At 27.8% G+C, this 22,083-nt stretch overlaps 2 protein-coding genes across 3 annotated transcripts; one reads left to right on the forward strand and one right to left on the reverse strand.

Moving 5' to 3' along the window:
* Positions 1–1,386: 1,386 nt before the first annotated feature.
* LOC116769657 (prominin-1-A) lies at positions 1,387–20,794 on the reverse strand. 2 transcript variants are annotated; one of them, XM_032660807.2, is made up of 18 exons: positions 19,816–20,794; positions 19,384–19,439; positions 12,955–13,178; positions 11,010–11,197; positions 10,183–10,278; positions 9,106–9,308; positions 8,896–9,031; positions 8,402–8,572; positions 6,998–7,097; positions 6,782–6,863; positions 6,286–6,449; positions 5,843–6,064; positions 5,592–5,707; positions 5,263–5,453; positions 4,444–4,602; positions 3,805–3,938; positions 3,000–3,059; positions 1,387–2,022 (listed from the first exon to the last, which is right to left on the reverse strand). In XM_032660807.2, exons 1-18 carry the CDS (start codon positions 20,774–20,776, stop codon positions 1,989–1,991), a joined length of 3,297 nt encoding a protein of 1,098 aa, XP_032516698.2. In that variant the 5' UTR covers positions 20,777–20,794; the 3' UTR covers positions 1,387–1,988. The 2 variants fall into 2 exon arrangements, with proteins under 2 accessions (XP_032516698.2, XP_061378479.1); XM_061522495.1 differs by lacking the exons at positions 12,955–13,178; positions 19,384–19,439; positions 19,816–20,794 and adding an exon at positions 11,919–12,035.
* LOC133319148 (protein takeout-like) lies at positions 15,601–18,950 on the forward strand. The gene is made up of 5 exons (XM_061522499.1): positions 15,601–15,758; positions 16,262–16,484; positions 17,061–17,185; positions 17,330–17,482; positions 18,677–18,950. Exons 1-5 carry the CDS (start codon positions 15,683–15,685, stop codon positions 18,826–18,828), a joined length of 729 nt encoding a protein of 242 aa, XP_061378483.1. The 5' UTR covers positions 15,601–15,682; the 3' UTR covers positions 18,829–18,950.
* Positions 20,795–22,083: the final 1,289 nt, after the last annotated feature.

The raw sequence follows: 22,083 nt of genomic DNA on the forward strand, positions 1-22,083 counted from the left end.
TTTTTGTAAAAATACTCCGAAGATTATATGTATGTAGCATTCTCTCATAATATAATATAATCCACACCGAGATTAGAAAAGCACTTTTAAATATTGAGATAAAATTTACATCTACATTTTTGGATTTTCTCTGTAGGAATAAATACAGAATAAAAAAATCTAAAACTCTTTCCATCTCACGCACCACATCCGATCCAAAATCCGACCGAATTTGGACCAATGCCAAAACTTAAATGTCAGACGTTGCGAAGGGCGATTTTACGGCTTCCGCATCCGTTTAGACTTCTTGTTTTGATATCAGGTAAATGAAATATCATATAAGTTTATTGTTTTTATAGATTTTTCATATATAGTATTTTATTTGGATTACCAATCCGAATAAAGCCGAACTTTATAATGTTGTCAGAGAGTACAGAATAAATTCTCAAAGGATTAATAATGTTTTGCAGCATTACAGATAATATATAATTATAATTTATTGCTAAGTTGCGATCTATAATGATATATTTTTGTTCTTTCTTATAGTATTTTTTATAATGCTGTTACTGGGCTTGTGAGAATAGCGTTAATATAATGACTTAAGTCAAGGCTGCCATAAAAAAATATTGTATTTGCCCCGGCATTGAAACAAATGTCTTTAACAATAGGCTGTTTTATAATTTGAGTAGCAAACAGACAACAAAAATAAACTTTAATAATAAAAACAAATATTTGTTCCAGATATTTATCTTAAACGGAAAAGTTACATCCAAATACAGTACTTTGAGAAATACATTGTCACATAGTTTGTAATTTTTATCTTGCATATAAGGTGCATATCATTTTTTACGATTAATGTGCATTTAGTGCATGTGGGTCACATGTGTTAGTAACTATTATAAATATTTTAATTCAAAGGACACCCACTTTCTAAAAGCATGCGCTTGTGCATACTGCATGCTGCTACTGTTTAAGTTGCATTTGAAACAGAAAAATTACATATTTATCTAAGAAGAACACCAAATTTTTTTCATTATCCCAAAAATCAAATACATCACTTTTATAGTCCCATAGAATAACTTTACCTATAAATATTATTCAATGAATATTTTTGTTATTATAAAGAAATTTTTGAGTGAAATGAAGTTAAAAACATAAATAAATTTTTTAGCAATGCAACCTATTCAATCAACAATATTGTTTCTCACTTTCTTTCAAACAACTGTTTTGCTCTTTTATTTTGTTAAGGCGTTGAATGCTAAATATATTTCAATAACTTTGAGGTTTCATCTACCGTAATAAAACAAGACTATTCATTTTCATTATTGTTTAAGTTAAAATATAAATGTATATTTATTGTGAGTAATAAAATGAGGAATACAATTTTAATGAAAAATTAAACAACAATTAATTTTTACTAATTTAATTCAAATAAAACGAATTAATAATGAACGCCTTTAATATTTATTCTTTGCTCGTTCGCAAAATAAAAATCAAGAATTAACAACAAATAAAAACAAGTATGAAAAACTATATAAAAGTTAACAATACCGATAAATAAGAACACGGTTAACATTAAAACTTTCATTACAACTTATAAAAACAATAGCTAACAATACTTGAATCAAAAGCAGAGTATAAAAGATTATAATAAGTTATTCAATAAGAGTCAACATAGAATTAATTTACAAGTTAATTTGCTTGTTTTTCTGACGGCTTAATATTAAGACTAGCCTTAGTATATTAGTAAGCATTGTTTAAATTGATAAATGTCATTTAAACTTAAATATGTTGTATACAATTTTTAATCTGAGATTATGGTTCATAGTTAAAATTTTTCTTATGGGATATTTTAATTTCACACGCCAAATACTTCTAGCTTCTAAATTCAACCTATCAAAATCCATCAATCGTAATCCTCGTCATAAAATTTTGTGCTACCATTAGCTTTATTCATTTTGTATCTTTCAAAGGAATCCATGCTAAAAGCACTGTCTACGTCTGTGATATCACCAACTATCGTTTCTTGGTGGTGGTGGAGGCCTGGAATAAAGTTAAGGATTTATTTGTAACGTTATACATATTTGTGACAAAATTCAAATTTTAAATATCAATTCAACCCAGGACATAAACCATTTAACGCAAAAGGAAACAAAAATAATCTCTTCTGGTTTGTGGGTACGAATTTCATGCTACATATTCTTCATAGCAACTCTGACAAAATATGGAAGCATAAAATAATATTTTTAAACAAATATATCACAAAATTTTTATACATTGTTATAAAATATTTAAACGACATTTACTGTGAAACAAGGGATGGGTAATAAGAATCTTAAATTTTAGTGCAAATTACCCGTTACACTCAATGACTCCAAATATTCTTCATAATTACCATGGAACGTTAAAAAGTTAATTATAATAGCCGAACTTAATAACAAAAATCAAGCAACAATATTAAGTTGAGAACAGAATTTAAAATGAAAAGAAATACTGGTTGTTATAATATTATTCTTACTTAAAAGTTAAAAAAATAATTTGAACTTGAGACTTTATTCTTTTGTAATAAAATAGTTACAAACCTTAGCCACGTGAAAGAAATTATTTTGAAATAAAAAAAATATTGTTACTATTTTATATCGAAATTTTCCACGACGTTAGCTCTTTTATATTAAAATTTGTATGTTTTGTTAAGATATTTGTTAAGGGTTATTTAAATTCAAGTAGCTCTTAATTTCAAAAAGTATTAGAAGATTTACTTAATCAAAATTTAAGTTGAAAACAGTCTTCTTTATGTGATTGTTTTCATAGTACTAACGCAAGTATATTCCAAACCATAAAAATTAACAGAGTGACTAATTTTGAAGAAATAATAAAGCTAAAATGTTAAATAAAACAAATATCAATGTCATTTCTGTTAATATGTAACAAATTTTCTTCAACGTAGAGGGTATCCTTTATTGAAATTGAATGGGTAATTAATTATAATTTGATTTTTAAATGTAATTGCATATAAATACCCGGGGGTGTTCCAGCCACTGTCGTCGCAGGGGGCTGTCGCTGGTGTACCAGGTTCCTGTCTGTTTGAATTATCATGTTAATAATAAATACATAGTCTTTAATGACCTATATCAAATCATGAGAAACATTCACTCATACACAAAAATCAAGATCATCTCATCTCATCCGAGCGTGATCATGTTTTCTGAAAAATAATCTAGAAGTTGTTTAAAGCGGAAATCACGCCAAATATATTAATCTGTAACAAGTAATTTATAGACAAACTATATTGAAAACGAAACGTTGGCTATATGTTCAGGTTGAAAAGACAATTTAATTTATTTTTATTATTGTAAGTGTCGCGGTCGATGGTGATGAGTTTCATTATTAATTCAATATTTTTGCTCAACCGCGAGTTTGTGGATATACTCGTACTATATAAAAAAGAATAAAATCGGGACCCTTTTTTTGAAGTCGCTTAATAAAGTATAAGCAATTTCCTTATTCGGATCAAAGGATTTATTTTGTAACTACAAAAAGAAAATCTAAGTTAATCTTCATGGTTTAAGGTATTTCAATAGAAGTAATTTTTATGGTATTCAGACAAAAGTATTACATTTTATTCGTTAAATATCTATTTGCAATATTTATTGCGAATTATCTGTTATTTCGATGAATGAATATCATTCCTTGACTATAGGTTTTGCTGTTTGTTACGTCGGGGAGCAATAAGCAACAAGTGCACTATGAAGCTTTCATTGTAAATTTTAAAAGCTGCCTTATTAAATGATTTTAAAATACCTATAGTATTTCTACCATACTTACCCTAAATGTGTTAAGGTCAATGTGTCCAGAGCTCTTAATTTTTTAGTGTATGTTCTCCATAGTTTAACGCAAAGCGGTGTCAACACTGCACACCAGATAAATCCCAACAAAAAGCCACAGAACCACCAGCCATGCTGAAATCCGTGCATATTTTCAAACAAATTAATCATTAATAATATTGGATCATGAAATAAAAAAAAGTGTTGAAGATATTACACTTTGGTTAATTAATTCAATTTATTTATTTGATTCATCGACTGCCATTACTTGAAAAATATAATATAATATATTCGTGCACTTTGAACAGATTCAGTTTTTTATTCATTTTGAATACTAGAGTTTTTTAATTGTAAATTTTAAAATAATATTTTATACACCCAGGTGAAAGTATTATTACAGACAAACTTTTATTTAAGACTTTTAATATAATCTCTTATTTAAGATAAGCTTAAGAACTATTTCAATATAGTATAGTAAGTTTTAAGAAAATAAAACGGATAAAAAAATATCAGTTACATTATTTATGTTAAACACATTTATGTGTACGGTTCCTTGTTTATTTTTACATTTTTCTTAATCTCTCAGATAGCTATATAATTTCTTGTTTTTGTATAAAATAAGTGAAATTTAAAATAATACCAATGAAGAAACATATCTGGTGCACACGAGCGATCTGACTGCCGCGAACACATCATAGAGCGGTCGACAGCGACCGGCGTGTTGTCCCGCTGCGTCTAACACGTGCGTTCGCCAACCGGCCGTGTGTGATAAAAGACGGGTAATGAACGTTGACAGTTTCTATAATCGTGTGTTGAATTTAGATCGTGTTATAGAGTAAAGAAAACTTTTGTGTTGGAAAAATTCTTATAAAACACCACGACATTCACGTACAAAAATAAACACATGCTTTCAAGAAACTTTTTCGAAAATGGTAAAAAGTAATAGGTATAAATTTAGGAAATGATTTATGTTGGTAAAAATAGGAATTTCTTAAAAAGCTTACAATGTAGATAATATTTGGTGAAACCTTTTGGTTTGACATAAATATACACCATGCGTTTTTAATGAAAACGGTATAACAAAGATTATTTTAATAAGTTAAAAAACTAATTAAAAAAAAATTTTTTTTGTTTATTAATGCTTTCCTTTGCTCTTATTTTGATAGCATTAATTATAGCAAGAATTAAAATTCGCAGTGTGAAATAATTAATATCCAGCACGTAACACACTAATTGCTTTTTGTGTGTATTTGTGACTCGGACGTGTCTGAATACAGTGCCAAAGAGCTTAATTTTTCTTGTAAACAACTTTAATTAATAGAGTTAATATGATAAAGTAACAATAACTATTCCTATTCATTTAATGATGCAAAAATATCTGCATAATTGTCAAAAATCCTCGAAATATTCAAGACAAAAAAGGGTTGTACTTTTTTGCACACAAAAAGTCAATAACTACCTTTTGAGCAATGACGTCTCCTTGATTATCAATATAAAACTGCGCTGTGTGGATATGACTTAATGAGATGTTTAATTTCCGCCTAAAAGGCATCATTTGCAATTCAAGTTCGGTCAGTTTGAACACTAGTTCTGTTCGCAGATGTTCTAGTGGCTTTATGTTCGATAAATGAAGTCTTTGAGTCCTCGTCGCTGGAAAACATAGAAAAAACTTTAGATTTTTTTTTTGTAAGATCTATTCTGCATATAAATGAATATAAAAGCGTATTCTTTTGTATAATATAGTACATATAATTGTAGGTACGAGGAAAAATAAACTACATCCAGTACCTAGAGTCTCTAATCTTCCAGCTGTATTTAAATCTGTTACTTGAATCGCAACGTTTTCCAGTTGATCTACAAAGGAAGGCAAATCCTTTCCTACCACGGGTCCGTTATATTCCATTCTGAAATAGGAATTTTTACTCTCATAATATTCTTGTAAAGATTTTTGAAATAATAAGAGATGCGAATGAATAAAATATATAAAAAAAGGTTAATAAGTTTAACAAATACTAACTATCTATATATTAAAACATTACCTATATTTCGTCAAATTGACGTCTGATATAACGAGAATCCTATTGAGTAACTTATTGAAGTTATCTGATATCGTCTTCAAGAAACCAACATCTATAGAAGCGGATAATCTTTTCAAGTCATCTTGTAGTTCGTCCCACTCAAAGTAAGACGTCTCCTTATTCACGTCTAGTATTTTTTCTAACTGGAACACAACGTAGGCGGGTTCATTCTTTTCACATTCTCTGGAATTGTAACAATTTTTTGGTAAATGGAGGCTACTTATCAATTTAAAAATTTCTATAAAAATTGAGGTACATATATTGATAAATAAAATATTAGCAATTTATATTAAAAAAATATTGCTATCAGTTATGTAAAGGCAATTAATATTAAAATTACTTGCGTGTAAGCGGTATATTGATATATATCAATTTTTGTTTCAAACATTCATATGAAGACAAACCTCAGAACGTCTTTGACTGACACTTCTATAGTAACATTGTCAAGATCTTGAAACAAAGCATCAAAGATACCCATATTATCTGTTAGAAGAGGCGATGGCCTATTTAGTAATGATGACAACGTATTGTATTGTGGAGAATCCCAGAGAATTTGACAGGCAAACACCTAAAATGTAACAGATGCAATACGAAAGCCAAATGTTTGTACCATAGAGACGTTGCATATGTTTAGATAAGAAGTAATTAAACCACATAGCGTAGGTACACTATTTAATAAGGTTGGTATTCAGTAAAATATCTATATTCAAAGTAATATGAATAGTACTTAATACGTTTTACCACACAATTATTGTACTTTTTGTGATTTACGAATTAGCCTGTTGTAAGTTTCAATATACAGAAAAAAAAATTACATAGAAATTAAAGTATAGAGTTATTTTTTACTTACGACATTGCTATTATGTTTTAAAAGTTTAAATTTAAATGGAAGAAATATACCTCAGCGTGGCCTGATATCAGGAATACAGCTGAAACCATACTCCATAGGATGATGGAAACAAAGCAAATGCAAAAGGAAGACCTGCAAAAATGTATGAAGTACATTTTAGTACTAATCTACTAATTATAATTCATTTCTTATATTTGTGGCAGATTATTATTAAGAGGCTAGGAAAATAAAAAAATAAATAAAAAAAGGTATTTTATTGTACTCACACTTGTAATGTTCTTTTTGCGTGGATTTTTGCATTTCCGCATCCACAAAATATTGCCAGTAGAATGAGTAACATCACAAAACCGAATGCAATATTGCATGCTGCGGAAAAATAATTCTTTTACTAGTAATAAACTTTTTTTTGGGTACGAACAGTTTTTCTTTTAAATATCGCATTTTTGGAAGGTTTAAATAAATTCTTAATCAAATTTAAGTTCTTAATTTAACCTTAAAACACAACATTACAAAGAAATAACATGTTGAAACACATGTTTTTAATTGATTGCCTTCAAAAGATTTATTTTGAGATTAAACAAAGGAAAAGATTTCTTGGTCTGAAAGGAAGACATTATTTCCCAGTTACAAAGCGCCTGTTTGTTTAAAATACTTTTCGTGACAATATATCATTCAATAAGAATCATTGACAATTCACTGATATACATTGATACATAACAATATTATGTTATACCCATTTACAGAAAAGTTCGTGTGGTATTACCAACATCTCATGAGGCATTTTTATAATACAATATATTATATGTAATACTAAAGCAAGTTGTCCTTAAGAATGTAGTACAAAAAAAGGTCCGCAGATTGAAGGTGTATGAGCTAACCAAACTGCGATCTGCTTTCAACCTAAAAGTTTAGAAGATTATACGCCAAATATTTAGCCGTAGAACAAAAAATGTCAACTAAGGAAATCTCAGGATATTATACATATATATGTATGTACATTTTATACATATTTATCTGTATATTTAAAAATGTATAACACAAATTAAATATGTAATTAAAAATATAGCAACCATTCGTCAATCTGGCGTAAAATATCAGTAATTTTACGAGAGCTTTATAAAACCTTTCAAGCAAAGCAAATCACGAAACCAGAAATATTCAATTTTAACGGTTTGTTGTGACTTCATGCATCCCTGGAATAGCTTTAAATTATCTTACATTTAATTCGCTTCATTTGGAAGACAACTATGATGTTTTTAATAGCTGATATTTTCCAGTACATTAAGTGAAACTTAATAAAAAAAAAACTTGTTATGGCTATGACAACCGATTTATCTCGTATCGAGTTATTTGTCTTAAACTTTTTAGCATAATTGATATAAATCTGATCATGATTGCTTGTCATCCTAACTATAGATGTTTTTTAATTAATGAAATGTCAAAATTTAAACTGTTGAGACCAAGAAATCTTTTTAAACTAAACAAGGCAATAAAATTCGAGATGACAATACTTAAATATCTCACCACTGTGACCAACATAAACTGCTGATACTTAAAATATAGATTTTCCAATACATAACATCGCTTTTATCAAAGACATTCATTTTAAATAAGTCTTTATAGATAATTGTAAGCAAAGAACCGATTGATCATGTATTCCTTATACTTACTAAGCATTATAACCCATCTCCATAATTCGTATTTGTTAAGTCTGTCCAGTCCTATATCCAAGTGTCTTGCAAGACTATGAAGTCCCGATGTCAGGTGGCGAACGATATCGTTAAGAATTCTAGCTGAATTATGTACTATCTGCCTACGATTTTCGATGTCTCGTAGAATATCTGATATAAATTATATTAATAATTACTCACGAACATTTTATATTAAATATATATTCATATATATGTAACATCCTTGGGTCAAAGTATAAACAGGATGTGAATAAAAAACCAAATATGGGAAGACTATAATCTCTTGTCATCTGACCTTCGAGAACAGTTGGTAAACCAGTTATTAAATAATACCACGATTAAATGGACATAAAAACTGAGATATAAAAATTATATTAAAGTAAAGTTCTCTGGCTCTTTTTTTTCACGTCATTAATGTATTTTTTTTGCTATCTGGGAGCTAAACTAAAATATAATTCTGAAGTAAAAAATACCTGCTCTCACACGCTCCGTTTGAGTGGAAATAGCTGAAGGTAGTGTACGAAAATCTTTTCTCGCAACCGATATAGCTTGAGTTAAATTTATAACTCCTAAACTTTTTAGTTCCAGAAGTTGTTGTTCTTGTACGATCTAGAAATTTTTCAACAAATAAATTTTCTTACTTGCAAGTATATTGTACTCAAGTCGCATTTATTTACTCTTACAGAATCCAACTTCATAGTTATATGTAAAGAATTTGTATTTAAAGTGTCACAGAGGGGAGCGTCTTTTTCAATACAATGTTTCTTAAGATTATCCAACTGTTGTATTAAATCCATTATCCTCTCTGATGCTGAATTTGCAAGAAGACCAGCTTTAACGCAAATGTCTCGAAGTGCTGACACTTTGGTTGATAAATCTTCACTTTCTGTAATGTTTTAATAGTTTTTATTAAGCAATTGATCACTATATCGGTTAAAAAGTTAAGATTATATTTCTTAAATATTCTGTATATTTGCGTAAAAATTAAGCCGTAAAAAATTAATATCCATGATCATATTATGCCAATAACAAATAACTACAAGAAGTAAATTCTTTACAAATAAATCATTTTCTAAATGTCATTGGATACTAAATGAAAGTATGTCTAGTGTAGTGGCTATAAAATCTTTTCTTCACCTTATTTACTAGCTAGTTGAAGACCGTTATGTTGAAAGTAATGGAAAATCTTGAACAAAGAAAAATTGTTCCATTACTCGATAAATGTATGGGAGTGATACAATGAAAAGCACCTTACAAAACGATTGGAACTTTTATATTTTATGATTAGTTAATTTCCTTGTCCAAATCTTGCTTCTTTTTGTACTTAATTATTACTCTACGTATAACAAATCTTTTGTTTTTATAGAACTAAATAAATTTCTAATATTACAATATAATTTTAATAAATAAATAGTCATAAAAATACAATTTAATAAATACATAGCTTTTTTTATGTCCTGTAACATCCAAAATAAACCTACTATAATATGTTATAAAATAAGTCTTGTGCAGGTTGGCTTACGGCTCAGCTGCGGCAAGCCGGATTTGGCACGTTGCACACTATTGAATTTTACTTCAATAAGTTCTATGATGCAAAGCATGCTCATAACATATTATTAAGGATGCTAGTGTTGGAGATTCAACTAGTCCGTTTATTGTTGATAGATTATGTTTGAATATATATTATATTTATACATTTTAAAATTTTGGCATGACTAGTGGGTAGATATCTAATTACTTGTATTGTATATTTCTGTTACCTGTAATTATATCTGCTAAAGAATCTAGAACTAGATCAATACCGCTTTCAGATGCAATTGCTTGTTGTATTGGTTCACCAAGAAGTCTTTCTACGTCTGAAAATAATTTGTTATTTTATAGTGTCTTTTTGAAAATTTCACACTTTTAAAAACCTGTATAAAATTATGTACGTCGTTAAATATACATAAAAAAAACTTGTGTAATAATGTTTAGAGATAATACCGAGTATTATTGATTTATTCCTGAAGTATATTTTTATTGTGATGACGTTCGTGTTTTATTTTTAAACAACTTTTTAAAGCCTATGTATGTCAGTAACTTGTTTTCCTTATGTCAAAATAATGCCGATTGACGTCACTTGTGATAATACATTAACATCGTATTTCTATCTGAGATGAGACACGTTGAGAATGGTTTTATTGCTAAACATACACTTAAAGGGATTTATACGATATGATATGGGCCATCAGAATGTTGTTCCGGAAACTTCAAGTTTTTCCTTCAAATAATAGAATTGGATTTTTTCGCGATAGTCACTCGAAAAGGCTCTTCCAGATGGAAAAAATTTTGATTAGTTTAGGTAAACAAATTTACTTGCTAGATAGTACCTTATAAAGCATATAAAGAATATTTTTCCTACTTCAGTTATCGCAAGTAAAAAAGCTTTATTATTATTAATAAAATGCATATTGCCCACACTTTGTCCTTATGATATTTTCCTAACGATCTCGTTTGATAAGTCCGTGTTGATTACAAATTCAATCTTATAACCTTGGCTAGATATGCATAATTATCATTATAAACAGGTTAGTGTGAAATGTTTTACCCCTCAAATCTTCACTGTAAGCATAATAAACCATATCAACTGGTGGTACGAGGCTGTGATGTAACTCTTGAGCCGCTGAAGACAGCCAAGCTGCTACATCGGCGCATGCACAGCTAAATACGTTGCGACTCTCCGATATGGCTATGCGGGACTGCTCGTTACTTAACACCATGCCCGATATTAAACCGCTGAAAATGTTACTATTATGTTATTATTCTTACTTTGTTTTTTTATTCTCCATATATTGAATACTTTTTAATTTACAATATTTTGCATATATATATTATATGTTGTCAAATGATTTATTATTATACAATAAAATATAATTACTTTCAAATGAAACTAGTATTATTCTACTAAACTAGCAGACGAGGTCTGCCCGTGATCACGGTTGCTGCAAAGTAACCGAAACGTCGGGATTATGTAGTTTTTAAATAATAAAATCCGCGTAGTAAATCCGAATAATACTAGTTTCATTTAAATGAATAGTCGCGAAAATCTTAGATCTCATTATAATTACTTTCAATCAATTCGTTTTAACTTCTAAATGGAAATTTAAAAGTATATTAATATAAATATTATTATGTATATATGTATCACGGGTTTTATTTAATAGTGAGAAAGAGTTTTTTGGTGAGAGATACATCTTTATATAGATAAAATAAGCGTTGTCTATTTTTTAATTTACTGTCATTAATTATACTGCATAACCGAATTATTTTGGTTTCGTTAAGGGCTTATCTAGTTTACTGTATACAAATCTATTTAATTGGATTTAAAGTCCCTTGGCAATTGGTAATTGAGATATTTACTCATATCATAGAATCTTTCAATATCTCGCATAGAGAACGGGATTAAAACATTACCACAGTATTATGTGACAGTTCACCATAAATGAATTTCGTATACCTAATCGTAGAAGGATCCGTCCTATCTATGCTTGATTGCATTAAGACTGTCTTCGCACTCGGGAAAATTGCTAGGACCGTCATTAGAAGGGCGATGTCGGTGATTCGATGTTCATGCCCAATTGTGTTGAGTGCTCTTAATTGGATAGAAGATAGTGTTCGAATTATAGTCAAGTCTTTATTTATTAGTAAATCGCTGGAGTTTCTAAATACATTTTTTAATTAAATTAAAAAACAGTTTTTGATTATTTTTTTTTGTAATATATGAGCTAACAAAACTATTGATAAGATTGTAATGAGACTACAGCAGGTAGTTTTGTGGGGTCCGCCAGAATTTTGAATCAATTTATTGCATTTCTTGTCTTAAGTGAATCCTTATATCGTGTTTTTTTTATTTTTGTTACCATAACATATTTGACGTATAAATTTGTGGATTTGCTAACAGGAGCTAATAAATTTATCATTTAAAAATCAAGATAATTATAGGCTTCTACCAATCTGTAGGAAAATAACCGTATTTCAAATTTGTTTATTGAAACTAGCTTAAGCTTTTCCGGTATGTAAATTTAAAATTAAAAAATCACTAGCGAACACTTTTTATATTATGTTCAAAAAACTTGATTTTAAATATTCCAATAGAAACCCGTTTCGTTGATTAAAGTTGTATGCTCGCCGATTAAGTCATTTGTTTATAACAGCAAGAATGGTAAGTTATGTCAGAACAACTACTGGCACTGATATGTGTAAAACTCGGAAAACGAGTAAATAAATACTCACTATTGAACAATGAAATATTTTTTGCAACCATAACAAAGAAGTATAAATAAATGTTTCCTGCGCTACCAATACAAGCAAATCCAGTTATGCAAAGCAAATGTATTGCTTAATTATGGTAAATATGAAAATACCGTATATTTGTAAAAACTTGATCTATTAAATATTCGAACCTATGCCAATACAACTAGCATAAACATATAGATAAAAAATTTAAAGGTTAAACAAATTATTTGAGCAATTAATAAATAAATTGAACTTACCAACATATTAGAAGAAACAGGAAGGTAAAAGTCACAAGTATTCTGTCATGGCAATCTGGTCTCTCTTGTTCAAGAAATAAGGTTCCGGATTCGATTTCATCAGTGCATTTAGATTTTGAGAAGAGGGATATTAGACTAAGTATAAAAAGATACAATGGTAATACCAAAGCTAAGCATCCGAAGACTACGATGATTACTAAAAATGTGGACTCCACTTTTATTGCCTGGAAAATAGATATAAAATCGTTAATAGATAATGTGCTTATTACTGTGACCAAGATAATATGAATACATATTAAATAAGTTATATTGTAAATATAGGAAATCGTTCCATTTTTTAATTCTCAGTTGAAATTACAAAGGACAGTGATATATATCTCTTAACATAAGTTTTTCTTTGTTTTTGACTTCAAACATTTTAAGCTGGAGGTTTGTTTTTATTTTGGATTCACGTAGTCTTTTTACATAAATAATTCATTTTATTATAAGTTACATATGAAAATCAATCATTTATTAAATATACAAGGTTTTTTATTTGGAGGTCTGATAGACAACAATGGTTTTAAAAGTCAAATATACTTGTATATCTTAATAGTCCTTCTATATATGTTTATGTTAATAAAATTATAGGGATCTGTAGTGGTCAAAAGGCTTAGAATTTATATAAAAAAATTAATTATTTTCTTATGAAACATTGCTTCCTATAATTAGGACTAGACAGTGAAATGTGCTTTTTTGTAGACACGAAAACTTTATTAATATATAATAAGTCCTTGATATCCGTATAACTACCGCAGTCAGAGTAGATCATTTAAACACTAAATTGAATAAAAAATATACTGTCAAATCGAGTATTTCACATTGTTAGACGGTGGTAAAAGTAACAATAAATTTTTAAAATATGTTCAGACCGAAAAGTATCAATATATTGTAACAACATAGAAAGGGTCACTTAAGAATTTGTTATCCGCACTACCCGGGAATCTATAAAATGTTCCCAAAATCCTAAATTTAGGTTAATATACCAAATTTAGGTAAATAAGTAGTTGCAAATCATTGAGAAATAATATAATTTTATGCGATTGTTACTATAACTTAAACATAGATTACAAAGTACAACCTTAAGTCGTCTGTTTTTCACGTAGAAAGCGCTATAATAAGTTAAAATGATATGTACTAAAATTATCCAAAAACAAAGTTTGTGTAAGAAAAAGTAATACTATTACAATTGTAATTTGGTACAATCTTATGAGAATCGGATGAAGAGCTATGATTTTGTCACTATTATCTTTATCTTTAGCTAGTTCTAAAAAATCTTTTTCATTCGATTTGATAATAATATGTATTATTTGGTAACATTATAAGCATAATATTCTCTTAGCAAACTCCGCTCCAAAAACCTCTTATATTATTGTCATATATTAATCAAAAACAGACATCGTTAAGCATCTAATGTGATGACCTCTCGTCTTATAACAAATAGACTCATCCGAACGGGATGCGATCTTTGTATATTCAAGCCATTTTGCGTAATATTTTTTTGTGGCAAAGTTTTATTGATTAACATAATATATTTTCATTTATAATTTTTATATAGTTCATTATTACTATCATTATTATATTTCTCTTAAAATCTAATTATTGTTTTAAATACAACAATAACTGAATAGTTAATATTGTATTAAAATTTGGAGTATTCCGGGTTTTTAAGAGTCTGGCGAGTGAAAATTTAAAAACCAGCCATTATTGATAGGTAACATTTAATGTAAAGCTGACATTTATATGTTTAATATATATATATATAGGTATACCATTATATATATATATATATATATATATATATATATATATATATATATAGATACCGTTATATATATATATATATATATATATAATGGTAATCCTAAGGTTTCAGAGATATTTTATATTTCTAGCGCAAGAAAACTAAACAACATATAACGTTTGCAAACACTATTAAAAAGATCGTCCATGAGTTGCCATCACAAAAAGCAATTATTTGCATTTATTTTAGGTCATATAAAATATTTTATAAATCGCAACCATTAACACCAGAGTTTGAGGCTATCGAGTTTCAGGAAGCGATCCTTTAAAATGTCAATGCCAATAAAGAATATATTCCTTATCTGATATTATTTTAAGAATTTTAGTCATATGACTTTATGCATTTATATTTTAATTTGGTCACTGATATAACATGTCCTTTAACTTTTTGTATATTTTAAATTTTCTTTTTTGTCACAACATTTGAAAGATTTAAAAGTCCGTCAATATTAAAAAGAAATCTATTAGTTTCACAGAATGTATTCAATCAAAATGTTATAACATTTTTCAATTTCATAAATATTGTAATTAGATTTTTGAAAAATAAAAACCCTAATGGAAATAAAGCAATAACAGAAAAAAGGAAAAGGCGTTAATCATACTTATACATACCGGAAACAAAAATTATAATAATGTATGTGTTCAAGAGCGAAGAAATAAAAATAAAATTATTTGAGCTATACATAAATCAAGCCAACACAAAGGTTGTAGGATATATAATAAAAAATATAATATCATACAAGACGTCCATTTATATTTAAATATTCATGCTGGATAAAAAGTGGCTTAATTTATAAATCAACATCTCTAGTGTCGTATCAGTATATTATAGAAGCTTCATAACAACAATCGCGTCTCAAAAAATTGTGCTCATTCATTTTACAAAATGATATCGCATAGTTTTTATACCTTTTTAATTTCTTTATTTATTTTATTTAGTGAAAGTTCCTCAAAGGTAGCACGTGAGTATCTTTGGCGTTGACTTTAAATAAATATATATTTATTTATATTAATACATTTTTTTGTATATTATAGATTCAGTGGCTGTTGAGAAATAAAATGTATAATAAATTCTATATTAAATTGCTTAATATTGATAGATTTTCTCAATATATTGCACCTCCTTATTTAGAAACTTTTAAACTGAATAAATTAACGTCCTTATTTTGTTCCTCAATATTATATTAAATATAAGTGGCTTTTGTTTTGAAAAATAAAAAAAAAAATAAAACCCATCTACCTCGATTTTTTCCTTTTATATGTTTTTTTTTTCTATTTAAAATATTTTTTAAATATATATATTTTTTTAAATTTGCGGAAGAATGCTGAGGTGTTAGTCTTGACTCTAATTATAAAGATATTTATATCATAAAAATCAAACTCTGTATAAAATCCATAACCTTAACATTTTAATTTGTGTATTGTTCAATAATAAGTCTTCAATTATGTTATTTTTATATTTTAGCGGATTATATAGTGCCATGTCCAGGCCTAAAGTCAGACTGCCTTAAAAAAAATATTCAGGAAACCATCCCATTATTTGTTCAGGGCATCCCAAGCTTAGGCATTAATTCCTCAGACCCTCTCTTAAGAGATAAAGTCAATTTAGACCTACCCGGAGGTCTCAAGATAGAATTCTATGATGGAGTGCTTACTGGTTTCAAGAAATGTATTGTGGATTCCGTAAAGTAAGATTTCTTTTTCATTGTATGGAATTATTTATTACATCATAAAAATTCCTAATATAACAGTATCGTATATTGTTTAGTTTTGAGGACTATTTTATAAACTGAAATATTTCGTTGAGATGTATGTTGATCTAAGTCAGCATAAAATCTTGGTCAATAAGAGATTTTGTAGATTTAATTTTTTATTTTAAATTGATCTATCTTCGCTACAACTGTATGTTTCTTTATAAAGTTTAAAAAGTAAAGTTTAAAGTTTTAAAAATCTTAAATAAAGTATAAAAATATTCCTATTATATCAAAGTATGTGTGTGTACATATATTTGTAGTCACTTTATAAATATCCATTGAATAGAATGTCTACAGTGCATTATGAAATTCTTAACGTCGTTTCGCAATCAGTCAATAAATGCTATGACTAAAAAATGCAATTTTGCAACAAAATACCATTTCGAGACATCTCAGAGCCGTACTGCTTGCTGTTTAAAATTACAGTTTTGTGAAATTTAATTATTTATTGGAGACGAAAAAACCTTTTGTTCTAATTAAATATTTTATATTCTAATTTATCATTTCCAGATACGAAAACTTGCAGGCAGAACTTGATTTACATTGTAATTTAAATTTAAAAGGCAAATACAGAGCAACTGGTAAAGTACTGCTTTTTTCTATAAACGGAGACGGGGATGCTAAAATTAAAGCGCGTAAGTAACATCTGTATTGCATAATATGTTGAATCAATAGAAACAAAAATCGTCCGAAATAAATGACCTAATGATTTTATCGATGTTTTGTTTTTTGCCTGTATTTTTTTTTGTGTACATCTAAAAGCAATTCCCTATTTACAGATGACACATATATGAATTGTAAAATACGTTTTGAGGACAGAGTAAGAGATGGAATCGAGTATCGTGAAATAAAAGATTATAAAGTGAACTACCGTCATGGTCAAAAAGTATCATTTGTCTTTACCAACCTCTTTAAAGGAAATCCCGAATTAAGTAAGTATTATAGTATAGAATGTTGATTTAAATTTTTTTAATGCTGGTAAAAATAAAAAAAAATATGAAACTAAGTATCCACAAAAGATTTATACAGTTATTTCATAAAATGTAATTTTTTTTATATTAAAATCCTTCTATTGCAAAATTCGCATATTTTATAAAAAAAATATATCTGTTTGCACGGAAGTTCTCGCCGAAGTTCACAAGTCCAAAGTTATATATACAAGAATTAATATTACTATAATATTAATTAATAAACATTTCTTTTTTCACATTTATGTTATAATAGTAGTACAAAACAACATTTTTCAAATGACAAGGTTTTGAAAGTTAATGAAAAGAGGAAGACGTATATTTAATTTATTTTACACTTTTAATTATTTGAAAAAAAATTATAGGTCTTTTAAACATATGTTCAAATAAAGAGTATATATGCGGACAACTAACATGTTTTGTCACATTGTATGTATGTATAGGTATAGAGATGTTGCCATTATATTAATATAATAATTGTTGGCAAATTTGAATTATGTTTTGTTTAATTGAAGAAAAAAAAATAAAAATAATAATAACTGTAATTGACGATGAACAGATATTTTCAAAATATTTAAATCTTCATTTAGTTTTTGTCAATGTGTTTAAAGCATTATAATGCTAGACAAATACATGGCTATAAAACAGCTCGTTATATGCTTATGAATTGTTAGTGCTAAAAGTTAGAGAACAATATTATAATTAAGACTTCGTTTTACTTTTATAATTTTTTAAAAATAATAATTGTCTGATCAATTTACAAAATTCTAAAAAGTCTTGTGCAACTGTAAAAAAATATTTTATGAGATAAAGATCAAAATATATTAATAAATAAAATTAATTCTTATGGCACGGATTTTCTGATAGACAATCGATCTGTAAAGGTATAAAAATATGAGAGTTATATTCTTATTTTGATCGATAATGGGTATATAATAAAAATTGTGACATTAATTGATTGAGCTTTTTACAGTCCCGACGATAGAATAATTTCATTTACCTTACATTTTAATGGACTTTTTATAATTCAACCAAATTTAAATTTATAGCAGAATAAATTTTTAAATAATAAAACATGATCAGAAAGTTATTGGTGTGTTTGCTTTTTGTAAGCCAGTGTTTTTATTGATAATAAGTGTTTAATTTTGTTTTTTTCAGGTGAAACTGTCCTGAACTTCTTGAATGAAAACTGGAAAGAGATTTTGGATGAATTTGGAAAACCTATAATAGAAACAATTATTAGAATTACATTTAACGGCATTAAAAAATTCTTTCATCAGGTCCCAAAGAGTGAAATTTATATCGAATAAGTTTTTAGGTCGTAATAGTTAAGATAAAAGAGTTTTGTATGAAAATAGTTTTTAAATGAATTTTATTTTATTCGTACAAGGCATTAAAATATTTTTTTAAAATAAACTTTAGCTTTTCTGTAGTATTATGTTCATATTATTGTAATCCTAACCTAATTCCCAGTTAGTTTACTGTCATATTTCCTACAACCAGATTAGAGCCAGTAGCAATTCTATTATTGAATTAAGGTTTTTACTCGGAACGTGTGTAATTTATATTGATTATTTTATTAGTTTCAGGCATATTTTCAATTAGTTTTTAAATGTTTGCGCTAAAAGTTTATATTATACACGAACTTTTTTTGTAGATGTGAAACTACCAGACATATAAAGTTATTTTAAAAAAGATATCTAGGATTTAAACAAAGGGGTGTTTTGAGGTTAACCATTATATGAGATCAACAATAGCTTGGGCAATTCGCCCACTTTACAAAAGTTTTTCAACAAAAGAAAAATTAAACTCAAGAAATTTGAAACTAGCTTAGTTTTTTTTCTTTTTAAATAATATTTATTTACCTGTAAAAATGAGTAGGGAAACGTAAATCTTCCTCTGACAATGTCCTTTACAACACCTAAGAATAAAACAATATATATGAACGGTGTATATAAGAAAACATGTTAATAAACAAAAATGTTAATATACTGTGCTTCCAGTATGTACGAAAATTAAACTTTTTAAATGAAACTAGTGTTATTCGGATTTACTACGCGGATTTTATTATTTAAAAACTACATAATCCCGACGTTTCGGTTACTTTGCAGCAACCGTGATCACGGGCAGACGAGGTGTCACACACCTCGAATCCGAATAACACTAGTTTCATTTAAATGAATACTCGCGAAAATCTTAGATCTCATTAAACTTTTTAATTCGTAATTCTTTATATTGAAGCAACATTATGTAATATTTAACATGATTCAATGTAATATTTAAGATGATTTACTTACCCACAGGATATTCAAACAAATAAATAACTGAAAAAACTTTGGACATAAAATGGAACGGATAAAATCCTTCGTCCAACTTAAATTTTGGTATTAAATATGTCTGCATTTGTGGGAGACTGCTAAACTTAATTTTACTGTCGCTTTCTTTGGGGTTATACCAATCATCTGTGAAACTCGACTGGAAATTACTTTCTGTCACAACTCCCGAACCGATATCATTGTTATACGAGACGGTGTATTGATTTATGTTTATATTTTTCGTTATTGGTATAATAGGCACTACACTAGCTTGATTTGTAGACGCTATTAGTTCGGTACTACTTGATAGTTCTAGGTCTTCATTGGTTGCAGTTTTGTAGATATTATAGTTTTCTAACCACGATCTTAATGTGGATGTATTATTTTCTTTCAAAGAGTTCCTTTTACTTAAAACATTTCCAGCTGTTTTCATGTTTTCCATTTCCAAGCCAATCCTTTTACTTTCATCACTAAACCCTGTGGATTTGGTTTTTGAATCATCTCTAAAAAGAGTTTCATAGCAATTATCCCAAATAAGATTTAATGCTTTTTTGGCTTCTATGTCATTGCTACCAATTACACTGCTTGAAGAATTATATTTTGCAAAATGCACCTCAGTCTCTTTATTTTCTTGATTTTTATCATCATTTTCTTCGGCAGTCGTTTTTCTAATAGGGTTATTTGACAAGATTGACTGGAAATTTTCTTGCGGTACATTAAGGAAGTGATTTAAGACGGTGCCGTCGAAGGTATTCAGATTGTTTCCGGCAGAGTCCGCAGGCGTCTCTTGCGATGTCGTCTGGATTTGTCGGATTTGCAAGGCAAAAACGGAATCTAATAAAGACGATTGCGTCGTCTTTTCCTCGCTTACTGAGTTACCATCCGTTTTTAAAATAACAAGGTTTGCTAGCAGTATTGCAAACTTAAATGTATTAGATGACATTTTTGATATTTTCAGTAGTAGTTGTGTTCGCGTCGTATAATTGTTAGTTACGAAGAAGTACTGCGGTGTGGGGCATTGAACAGGGGATTTGAAGCACTTGTCAGTCTGCCGACTCCACTTACTGGATTATGAGAAGTGTAATCAAATACATACAACTCGTCAAGGCAGAGCTTTAATAAAAGTGAAAACAGATTCAACGGTAAATTAAATTCAATAAAGCTTAATTATATAAGAACTCCCTGGTACTTTGAATTCAAATGTAAAAATATGATTGATTTATAAAACATAATTTAAGGTTAAAAAAAATATATTGTAATGAATTTTTTGGCACATAATAAACGGTTAAAATATAAACAATATATATAATTTATTAAATGTTGACATATTTATGTTGTCGTAATGTATTTAATTAATAAATGAGATTTTTTTTCTCTAACTTCTTCATTACTCTGTGAAGTTAAGCAACAAATTTATTAATACAATTACTTGTATTGAAATAGAAATAGAGCCTATGCAATGATTTATATTATTAATAATTTTCTATATGAAAAATTTCTTGTAATTATTTTTAATTTCTATTTCTCTAACCCTTACATGTTGTAAATTTCAGGAATGTTTGTCTCTACACATATATGATTTAATAGTTCGGTTAACTATTGAATATCGATAAATTGCAAGTTAAATATTTTAGATAAGAATTTAGTGTAATAAATCGAAAAATAAATATTATAATACACTAAAATAATATCTAGAGATTATTACATTAATGATACAATATTACAGATGAGTCTATGGTTAGCTTAATAGAAATTGTTTATAAATATTATATTTAATAATCCTTTCTATCCATGGATAGATATGCATCTGCATTTTTGTGAAAACGACTTTCCTGAATAATTTATTTAGTTGACTACGTATGCTCTATTTAATCGAAATGCACATATTTCTTCAATTCTATTCACAATTTTATTGAAATGCTGCTTGAAATGTTTTACAGGTTTGAAATGTCTTTAAAATATCGTAGTCTTTGGATTTTTGTTGGGTTTTTAGTGTCGGCCAACGTCTGAAAAAATATAGGAGTTGTCCATTATGTTGATTAACATTATCTTATGTGCTTAAGTAACACGTGGGTAGTTGGTTTGAAAATTTTAAATATAAATTTGAATAATAATACAGTAATAGAACATTATAATCAATTGGATAAGAAAAAAATGTAATAACTGAGCCTAAAATAACCGTTCTTCAAAAATATAATTGAGATAAAATGAAACTTTTGTGATGAAAATGATGTTTATAATTTCGTAAAT

Source organism: Danaus plexippus, chromosome 14 (assembly GCF_018135715.1).
Source record: "Danaus plexippus chromosome 14, MEX_DaPlex, whole genome shotgun sequence".
Lineage (NCBI taxonomy): Eukaryota > Metazoa > Arthropoda > Insecta > Lepidoptera > Nymphalidae > Danaus > Danaus plexippus.